At 43.0% G+C, this 10,793-nt stretch overlaps 1 protein-coding gene across 5 annotated transcripts; it reads right to left on the bottom strand.

Annotated features, from left to right (window-relative positions):
• Positions 1 to 4,379: 4,379 nt before the first annotated feature.
• LOC139215346 (pyruvate dehydrogenase [acetyl-transferring]-phosphatase 1, mitochondrial-like) lies at positions 4,380 to 10,247 on the bottom strand. Of its 5 annotated transcripts, none has more exons than XM_070846319.1 (7): positions 9,857 to 10,247; positions 9,532 to 9,679; positions 9,197 to 9,431; positions 8,708 to 9,121; positions 6,648 to 6,748; positions 5,758 to 6,326; positions 4,380 to 4,817 (listed from the first exon to the last, which is right to left on the bottom strand). In XM_070846319.1, exons 3-7 carry the CDS (start codon positions 9,386 to 9,388, stop codon positions 4,510 to 4,512), a joined length of 1,584 nt encoding a protein of 527 aa, XP_070702420.1. In that variant the 5' UTR covers positions 9,389 to 9,431; positions 9,532 to 9,679; positions 9,857 to 10,247; the 3' UTR covers positions 4,380 to 4,509. The 5 variants fall into 5 exon arrangements, with proteins under 5 accessions (XP_070702420.1, XP_070702412.1, XP_070702387.1 ...); XM_070846311.1 differs by having other exon boundaries at positions 9,197 to 9,469; positions 9,650 to 9,679; XM_070846286.1 differs by having other exon boundaries at positions 9,197 to 9,679.
• Positions 10,248 to 10,793: the final 546 nt, after the last annotated feature.

Here is a 10,793-nt window from a genome sequence, read left to right as displayed (position 1 = left end):
CTGAGAGCTGCTGTGTCTTCTTCTGCTGACAGGAAGTGTCATTTTTATACCTGTATTGGCACCATGCTCACTGAGAATTCTGAATCCTGATTGGCTGGAGGGTAAAAGGACTGAAGACTCCACAAGATAGAAAAGGCTTATTGTAATTATGAGTTTCTGACTTATAAACAACGATCAAGTCAACATCTAAGTCACAACTACAACAGTAGAACTCAAACATGACTGTCGCTCAGTATAATTCAGATCATATGTCATGGTCATGGTGGTATATTGTCAGTGCTTAGTATTTTTAACCAACGCAACCAACTTTGTAATCGTACAAAAGTCATGAGTCAGATGGTGTGAACGCTCTCAAGTGGTTAATGTGTGAATCTGTTCAACCATCCTTCTTATATGATGTGAACGCAGCATAAAGCACTGGAACATTCTCATGAAGGCAAACAGGAGTAAAGGGTGTAACTAGCAACAGATGGTAGGGTCATGATTGGGTGAAAGGCTTAGTGATTTAAAAACTGCATGAGGTGGCTGTGACTCAGAGATAGAGTGGGTCGTCCCTCTATCTGAAGGTTGGTGGTCGACCCCCCAGCTATGAGTCAGCATGTCGAAGTGTCCTTGTTTGTGTGAATGTGTATGCATGATGAGTGAATGAGGATGTAATGTAAAAGCGCTTTGAGTAGTTGAAATGACTAGAAAGGCGCTATACCACTTGCATGAGCAAATAGTCCAGCAGTTTAAAGCAACTACAAAAAAAAACTGCATTAATGCTTCTCGTAATTAAAGATCTTGCTTAGCTTGACAAATGCGGTTAATTAGTTACATTCAAATAACGTTTGCCAAAGCAATAGCTAGCTTTGTGTTGGCCACCAATGTAAATATATATATATATATATGTATTGACATAAAACCAAGTCTGAAGGGACATAAAATCGATATATTACATACCAATCAAGGAGGGAATAGGGTCAATTCAGGATCATACACATGTCACACATGCATAGGATAAACTATATATATTATTAAAACATATCAATTTGATGTGTTAAAGTTCATATTTCTATGTGTGTTTGTATAGATATACAGTTCTGTGAAAAAGTATTTGCCTCCTTACAGATTTCTTCTGTTTTTGCTTTTTTGTCACACTTACATGTTTCAGATCATCAAACCAATTTTAATATCAGACAAACATAACCTGAGTAAACACAAAAAGCAGTTTTTAAATGACGATTTCATTTATTAAGGGAAAAAAGCTATCCAAACCAACCTGGCCCTATGTGAAAAAGTAATTGCCCCCTAAACCTAATAACTGGTTGTGCCACCCTTGGCGGCAACAACTGCAACCAAGCGTTTGCAATAACTGGCAATGAGTCTTTCACATCGCTGTGGGGGAATCTTGGCCCACTCTTCTTTGCAGAATTGTCTTAATTCAGCCACATTGAAGGGTTTTCGAGCATGAACGGCCTGTTTAAGGTCATGCCACAGCATCTCAATTGGATTTAAGTCCGGACTTTGACTAGGTCACTCCAAAACCTTCACTTTGTTTTTTTTGAGCTATTCAGAGGTGGACTTACTCGTGTGCTTCGGATCATTGTCCTGCTGCATAACCCAAGTGCGCTTGTGCTTAAGGTCACGAACTGATGGCCGGACATTCTCCTTCAGGATTTTCTGGTAGAGAGCAGAATTCATGGTTCCATCAATTACAGCAAGTTGTCCAGGTCCTGAAGCAGCAAAGCAGCCCCAGACCATCACACTACCACCACCATGTTTGACTGTCGGTATGATGTTCTTTCTCCGAAATGCTGTGTTAGTTTTACGCCAGATGTAACGGGACACACACCCTCCAAAAAGTTCCACTTTTGTCTCGTCAGTCCACAGAATATTTTCCCAAAAGTGTGGGGGATCATCAAGATGTTTTTTAGCAAGTGTGAGATGTGCCTTTGTGTTCTTTTTGGTCAGCAGTGGTTTTCACCTTGGAACTCTCCCATGGAGGCCATTTGAGTCGTTGATGCGCTCTTGGAGTAATTTTGGTAGGCCGGTAGTCCTGGGAAGGTTCACCACCGCTCCATGTTTTCTCCATTCGTGGATAATGGCTCTCACTGTTGTTCGCTGGAGTCCCAAAGCCTTAGAAATGGCTTTGTAACCCTTTCCAGACTGATAGATGTCAATAACTTTGTTTCTTGTCTGTTCTTGAATTGCTTTAGATCGGGTCGTGATGTGTTGCATTTTGAGATCTTTCAGCCTACTTCATGTTGTCTATTTAAGGGATTTCTTGATTCTACAGCTCTGGCAGTAATCAGGCCTGGGTGTGGCTAGTGAAATTGAACTCAGCTTTCAAAAATGTGGTTAATCACAGTTAATTCATGATTTAACAAGGAGGGGGCAATTACTTTTTCACATAGGGCCAGGTTGGTTTGGACAGCTTTTTTCCCTTAATAAATGAAATCATCATTTAAAAACTGCTTTTTGTGTTTACTCAGGTCATCTATGTCTGATATTAAAATTAGTTTGATGATCTGAAACATGTAAGTGTGACAATAAAGCAAAAACAGAAGAAATCTGTAAGGAGGCAAATACTTTTTCACACCACTGTATATATTTTAAATATACAAAGTAGGAAATATACAAATGCACTAAAAGTATCAGCATACTCTTTTTTCAACATAACTGACAATTAACAAAAACATAGCATAGTAACACTGCCCCCCCCATATAGGGCATTTGTCACATCTTTCAGGATCATTTGGCTTTAATAACGGTATTAAGTTAAATAAAGAAAATCCAGAATAAGTAAATATAACAATTATAAGGGTCTAAGGGTGGTAATGCATCTAGAAACAGGGTCCAGATAGAATGACAGGTTGTAGGTTTTTCCTGACGGAACATAATATTTTTTCAGGAGTAATGAAAAATACAATTTCATTAATCCGGTTGTTTCTACAATGAGGATTCTTTAGTTTTCCATTTTTAAGCACACATTTTTGCTGCAGTGCTCAAAAGCAGAATAAGTACTTTATATGATTAGTCATGCAAAGTGAGCTAACATCACCCACCAGCAATTGGACTTGTCATTAAGAGGAGTGTTCACAAGCAACAATGTATTTAAACCCAAGAGTGGAAGAGAATGCTGCCATGCGCCATGATACCCAAGTAAACTGGATTTTTTTATAATTACTGAAAGTTTCTTCCTCAAATCGAGTGCAGTTTTTAGTGTTGCTCTACTGACACCTATCTCACGTTACCTTTTGAGTGCAACTAAATCCCCAATGGGCAAACTGAGAGGTAGGTAATAAAATCTGAAATTTGGAAGATTTACCCCACCTTTAGCATATGGGACCTGGAGAGTGGCTACCTTGACCCCTGGTGTTCTATGCAATACAAATAAGGATATGGCTTTGTTGAGGTCTTTAAAACAATTCATAAGAACTTCCAAGGGGATACAATGGAATAAATAAATACATTTGGTGAGTATATTCACTATAATCGTATTGATCCTCACAAGTAATGACAGTGGAAAGCCTGTCCACCACTGAAGTTCCGTATTAGTTTTGTCCAATAGCTTCACATAGTTTTCTTGATAGACTAGAATAGAAGGATCCACCAACATTATCCATTCATCCATCCATTATCTACTGCTTATCTGGGTTCTGGTCACAGTGGCAGGAGGTCAAGCAGGGCACTCCAGACGTCCTTCTCCCAAACATCGCTTTCCAGCTCCTCTTGGGGATCCCCAGGTGTTCCCAGGCCAGATGAGATATGTAATCCCTCCAGCGAGTTCTGGGTCTGCCCTGGTGTCTCTTCCTAGTGGGACATGCCTGGTAAACCTCTAAAGGGAGGCGCCCAGGAGGCATCCTGACCAGATGCCCGAACCACCTCAACTGGCTTCTTCTGATGTGAAGGAGCAGTGGCTGACTCTCCAAGGCTGAGCCCAGACACCCTACGGAGGAAACTAATTTCGGCCGCTTGTATCTGCGATCTCATTCTTTCAGTCAATACCCAGAGCTCATGACCATAGGTGAGGATTGGAATGTAGATCGACTGGCAAATCGAGAGCTTTGCCTTCCATCTCAGCTCCCTCTTCACCACAGCGGACCGGTACAGCATCTGCATTACTGCTGACCCTGCACCAATCTGTCTGGTCATCTCACACTCCTTTTTATTGTCACTCGTGAACAAGACCCCGAGATACTCAAACTCCTTCACTTTGGGCTGCAACTCATCTCCAACCCGGGGGTAGCAATCCACTGTTTTTACACCAATATGAGAATTCGTAAAAGAAATAAATTCTGAATCTTTCACAAGTAGATCCTGAATCCCCACCTATGAAAGGCAGATTCAGGTGGGCCTTGTTATAAATGGGGTGGGCAAAATAATAGAAACACAACTTTAACTAAGTCAACGTCTGAACCAAAAGTTTATTTTTATCAAAAGTCAAACCACAAGAAGGAGCAGTCGAATAGACATGTAACAAAGCTTAGAAGAAAAACCGAAGTTACCGATTTGTCATCTGCCTGTTCAATGAGCACGTAACCCCCTACAGGTGTTCTGATTAAAGCTGGGCTCGTTCAGGTGGATGACAGTGATGGTGATGTCATCACGGTAGCTCCTGGCCCGCTCTGTCGGCAGGCTCAGCATCTTGGCCAGGCGGTTTGGTGCCACCGCTCCATACCCATCATCACCCAGGGCGTGGCGGAGCAGATGGGTGGCAGCATTCTGGTCCTCCAGCACCGACAGAACTCGTCCCTTTCTCTCCATCAGGAGGTGCTGCAAGCCACCCAGTGTCATGCCCACGCCGGGAGTTATTGGTCTCTGCTGCTGAAGCCCTGTACGGTAATAAATTGCCTCCATTGTTTATGCAGTTCAAATGTGTTCATCATTTACTTACTTCACTTCAACTGACATTTCAGGTGGTTTCATCATTTACACTTCAACTCATAGTTCAATTGCTTTCATTATTTACACACAAACTGCTTTAACCCTCCAGAGCCTTGGGGTAAAATGGAGGTTTTTTACTACTTTTCATTTTACCTTTGTGTTTCCCATTAAAACTGTTTAGCTTGGTTTCTTTGTGTTTGTGTCTTTGATGCCGACAGGCGGTCCGAGACTACAAGTTAAGCTTGTGTTCTACAAATAACACTTCAACTGGCTTCAACCATTTGCAGTTCAACTGACTGCCTTCAGTGCTACAGTAGAATTTTTCAGCTTTCATTATTTTATTCTTGAACTGACAGTTCAGCTGCTTTTATCTCTTATGCTTCAGCTGCCAGTTCAACTACTTTCAGTGTTTCTACATACAAGCTGAAGTTCCTAAAGGGGCTGAACTTTAGAAATTTAAATGCTTTTAATCATTACACTAAACGATTTAAATTGCTCTCACCTCTTAACACTTTCAATGGCACCTCAGGTCCTTTCAGTGCTTACAACCAAAACTGAAACTTCCATACAATATTAGGCCATATTAATGATAACAGTTTACTTTCATACTGTGAGGTGTGGCGTCCCTCAGGGCTCCATCCTTAGTGCTCTACTTTTCTCCATCTACACGCTGCTGCTCTGAAACCTGCTTTACATCTACAGAATACATCTGACCAAATAACTCCAGCTTTTAACTCGATGGATGATCCAGATAGATAAAATGTATTTATTCTTCTGCTTCTGATTTTATAATTGAAGTGTGATCGTTTACAGTCTGTACAGTGCATTTGAGGTTCAACTCTGATGTTCAGTTTACTGTAGACTTAGTGAGGAGCTTAGTTCTCTGACCTGTCAGTTGTTCCCCCACCATCTGGACGACCGTCTGTCGGTGCATCAGCTCCCAGAGTCCATCAGTTGCCAGAACCAGGAACTTGTCAGTGGGTTTGATGCAGTGTTTGACAACCTCTGGGTGGGCACTCAGGTAGGGTGGGGTCAGGTAGTGTGGTGGCGGTGCCCGGGCCGCCTCACTGACTGCAGACAGGATGTCTGGTCGCGTTTCGTAGATTTGACTCAGCATCTCTGCGCTCCATTTGAAGCGGACATCACCAAATGCCCTGAAGGGCAACAGCAGACTTAGCAGCCGGTTGTGACGGACCACTGTCCTCTGTTCCGATGGTGGGTGTTCTCTCAGAATCCTTTGCAATTCATCTGGGTTCTGTGCATTGTGGTCGTTGGTAAGGCTAACTGCCAGCCAGCGTCCATCTGGCTCCTGGACGCCGAGGACGGCCCGGCTATCACCCAAGTTGGCCACATGCAAGACCCCGTTTGAGACATGGGCGATGCAGGCCGTGCAGCCGGACAGCGCTACCCGGATGGGTGAAGACACTGGCAGCACCTCCCCTGGCAAAGACAACCGTCTGTGGACATAGCAATATATTGCTATATTAACAACCAATATATGGCAAGCTCCAGGATACATGTTTTGACCAACTCAGACTGTTGAGGATTCGCATTATCTTCAGCTGAACTTCTATGTTGTCCTCCATCTCTTACCGATAACTTCACAGCCAGTATGGACTGTGGTATGATTACACATTCACCAATGAGTCTGACAACAATATTACAACCTGTGTAAATTAAACACACATAAAATTGTAATTATAACTTTGTTTGATAGAGACTTTCACATCAAAGTGTAAAGGAGTCAAACAGATAAAGTGTGACTGAAGAATGCGGACCTGGGTGAGCGCATAGACAGGTGGACCTTGGCCTCCGCAGAAAGGTCATTGTCGAGGCGATGGAAAGCGTTGACCAGCGCTGATGTCATCCGGCAGTCATCCTGCAGCCAATCAGATGATCATTCAAAAATGAAGCCTGAACCAGCTGCAGCAAATGGAGCTCCTTGTTTGCCAGTGCTGATCAATAACCCATGAGACCCATCTAGCATCCTAACCCATTGAATTCTAATTCAAATGGTATGCCTGTGCCTACAGCAGTGTTTTTGTTTATTATGACGTCATTGCTTGGAGTATCTTCAAAAGCTTCATATGCCTAAAATCTGTACAACCCTAGCTAAAAGGTTTTGTAAGTCAATAAACCATAATAATTGATTGAAATTGGTATTGAAATTGTGCCATATGTTAAAAACTTCATCAAGTTTGACTAAATCAAGGCACAAAACACATTGATCCAAAATAATTCTGAATGTAAAAACAGAGAAAATATTTCTTAACACTCCAGAAATTATTTGAACTATTGACTTTTTTTTAAGTTTTAGAGCAGGGTCCATTTTTCTGAGCAAAGACAATGATTTGATACAACAGAAATACACTGCTCAAAAAAATTAAGGGAACACTTTATTATCAGTAGTTTTCATGGAGATCCGATGTGTGATTTAAGTGTTCCATTAAGTTTTTTGAGCAATATATTTCCCCAACGCATTGGTCCATTAGTGTTTTAGCTTAATGTCATCATTGTCACCTACACAGGCCTACACTACACACTGACACACTAACTAACTAGCCTACATACACTATAGACCTACATAGACATAGACTGGGATCATTCTTTTATGTGTAAGGCAACATCAGGCATGCCCAAAACATTGATTTCCTAACTTTGTGAAACTATCCATCCATCCATTTTCTATACCGCTTATCCGTCAGGGTCGCGGGGGGAGCTGGAGCCTATCCCAGCTGACTTCGGGCGAGAGGCGGGGTACACCCTGAACTGGTCGCCAGCCAATCGCAGGGCCACATACAGAGACAGACAGACAACCTTTCACTCTCACACTCACACCTACGGGCAATTTAGAGTTACCAATTAACCTAATGTGCATGTCTTTGGATTGTGGGAGGAAGCCGGAGTACCCGGAGAGAACCCACGCTAGCATGGGGAGAACATGCAAACTCCACACAGAAACACCCCGGGTTCAAACCGGGATTCTGCCGTTTGTGAAACTAAATGTGACAAATAAATACAGAGATATACATTTATTGGCTAATTAATTATTAAATCAATAGTTATGGAAGATCCTGACTGGCAGCCGGTGGTAGTAAGCTATCCACTGTGGTTTTGGCGGCAGTGCCAGTAATTTAAGACCGTCCTGCCCTCCTCGTCTTTTATTCTACTTACCTAGACCTATCATTACCATCAGTTGACAGTAGTTAGTAGTTAACTTGCTCATAAGTAAGCACGAAGGAACTGTCACTAAATTGTGACATTTCAGTCCTGAAAGTTCAAAGTCAAATATGCACCATTAGCCAAGCCAGAGTAGCATGGAGGTGTTTCTGATCAGAGTGACTCTACCAGCAATGACAGATGATGTAATACATGCCCCATTGTCACAATCCCCAATCCAGCTATTTGAGTCAACATCAACCCAACATCCAGTGCCACTATGGATCAGGGTGCATCCCTAACGACTGAGGTCTGACATGTCCTGGTGATAATCAGGAACTGAAAAGTCTGTCTACTCTCGTATCAGAGATCAGCTCCTAGGTCTGCTGGACAGGTCAGCACCTTGGGCCATCACCAGATGTCAGGCCTCACACAGATTTGATGGTCAGAAGTCTTCACTGGTCCATGTGGTTCTTTGTAACAAAGACCTGATCCAAGAACTGAATCATGCTCGGTCCAAATTATAGTCCCTTTTGACTCAGGTCTCTTTTAAAATTAATTCATGCATGTCAGGATCAGACGGTTTTCCGTTGGTCCTTTTTTGGGTCCACAATTTTGGACCAGTGAAGATCTCTAGCCTGGTTTATTGATTCTCCAACATATCAGGACACCTGGCTACCTCTTCCTCCTTCTCATCTTCTTCCTCCAGCCTGTCCTGCCAGTAGTTTCGGAGGCTGTAGAAGGAGGTCTCTCCTCCGTCGGGGCAGCTGTGGTCTTGGGGGTGTTTGTGCCACTCCAGCAGTGGTGGTAAGGCCCGTTCCTCCTCTACTGCCTGTTCGAGCTCTGCCAGCATCCTTAGCGGAAGTGTTGCCACAACGATGTAGTAAAAGAGCCTCAGGCTAACGGCATGAGCACACGCCCGACCTGCATGACCATCAAACACACCAAACAGTACACCACCACGGTCTGGAAGGCATGTGGCGCTGCTCCGACAGTCCTCACTGGGGTGGTTGGATGGCAACATGTTGCTATGGAAACCCAGGACACCATGAGAGGCAGGGCCTCTGGGGAAGGTGTGGCTGTATTCATTGGCCTGGCAACAGAGGACAGACAGATCACTAGTTTGACTGATTGATCGACTGATACCTTGAATGATTGATTTTCTCACCTTTAAGATGCGGTTGATCTGAGCAGAGCTCATCGGTTCCGCTTCTCGCCCTGTCTTGTACTTCCTGCTCCTGCTGCCCACTGGGTAATGGAGTCTGAGGAGCTCAGTGGGAGGCGGAGGAGAGGGCAGGGAATGGCATAGCTGGATCTCAAACCTGCAGCGTCCACTGAAGGTTCCTGTTCTTCCCAGCATGGCCGCTGACTGGGGGAGCAGGCAGTAGAAACAACAGGAGAACCTGGGGGAGAACCCGTGGGGGAACCAGCAGAATGAAACCTTGAGGAAGATCAATAGAAGCATCAGCAGCTATCAACAGGGCTGCATGCCTCATCACAGACCAGACTCTGAAGCATCATACAGAGACTGACAAATTCCTGCTGGTTTGCACAGCATAGTGGTCAGAATTAACTGTACTGAGTGTGGTCTTCAAATGCGTGTCACCTCCCTCCCCCACACCTGACAGAAGTGTTCTGGTGTGCTTCGCTCCTAACAGTCACAGACGATGACAGAGAGGCAGAAAAAGGTTTTGTCTTGGCTGAGGTGGAAAACTTATCACAATGAAAAAGAGAAGACTGATGGAAACAGATGGAAACATTTTTGTAATCCTCCTCAATATGAATATAAATGAAAACTGAGCAGAAGATTAGTAAAGCTGAAACTCACGTGTGTTTGTTGAGGTGTTTAGTTCCTGGTTAACTCTTCGTCTGAATTTTCGGTTCATTAGAAGGTGTCCGGTGCTTCAGCAGATCGCTCCTTATCACAGATGTCACAACCTTTTTGCTGTGTGCTGTCGAAGGATGATTGTATATTCTGTTCTCTTGTTTGTATATTTGTTTCCGTCTGTTGCCCTGTAGCCCGCTGTGACCTTAGACAGCTTTCATATCTCACCCATTAATCAGTAATCTATAAACTCCTGCTGCTAGCTGCTCCTTCCTGTGGCAGTGTTGGTGAAGAAAGTGCATTTTTGGCAGGTTTCCTTATTATTTTTGTTGAGCGTTAACAGACAGAAGAGGAGAAATCTCCAAGCAGACCTGCTGAAAATGAATAAAGGCATCAAAAAATATGTGAGCTCACTGCTAAAACTCTGCTGTTGAAACATATTTTAAACAAAGTTGTACGCTCTGAGATACCCTAAGACAGAAAGTAGCAGTTAATGGAGGCAAAGTTCACTTCACTTTTCTGAACCTTGGAATAGACATTGGTGAACCATTGTTTCTCTTAATCAGGCAAGTGAAACTTGTAACTGGGATGTTTGGAGGACAAGTTGGTTTGACGGAACTAGAGGTTGTGAAACGCGAGGCCAACTGGCCATGGTGGTGAAAGTGAAGGTGTTGGGGGGGAGCTCATCAAAGCTATTGTGTTGATTTTTCAAACAGACAAAAACAAAACAGACTTGCTGTATGAAATGTGAAAAAATACGCAGTGAGCTATTTAAAATAGTTTGAGGCCTGGTGATACTGAAATTGTCTCCACACAGTGCAGTGAACTAAAGTTGAATTATGAAATGTATGCAAGTAAGATACATTTCAGTGGCAAATCAATATTTATTTATTCGTTATTAATAAATAAATTCCTTTTTTTTTTTTACACATTTCATAAA

This window comes from Pempheris klunzingeri, chromosome 2 (genome assembly GCF_042242105.1).
Source record: "Pempheris klunzingeri isolate RE-2024b chromosome 2, fPemKlu1.hap1, whole genome shotgun sequence".
NCBI classification, from domain to species: Eukaryota; Metazoa; Chordata; class Actinopteri; order Acropomatiformes; family Pempheridae; genus Pempheris; species Pempheris klunzingeri.
This window is presented reverse-complemented; position numbering and strand designations above follow the sequence as displayed.

Bases quoted from the DNA above. Each gene is read 5' to 3' on its own strand.
- LOC139215346 (XM_070846286.1), bottom strand. From the start codon at position 9,493: ATGCTTCTATTGATCTTCCTCAAGGTTTCATTCTGCTGGTTCCCCCAC. The intron at 6,749-8,707 runs GTAGCCAGGTGT...GATTGGCTGCAG, and splicing joins AAGATGAGAAGGAGGAAGAG to GATGACTGCCGGATGACATC. The intron at 4,818-5,757 runs GTCAGAGAACTA...ATTACCGTACAG, and splicing joins GGTGGGGGAACAACTGACAG to GGCTTCAGCAGCAGAGACCA.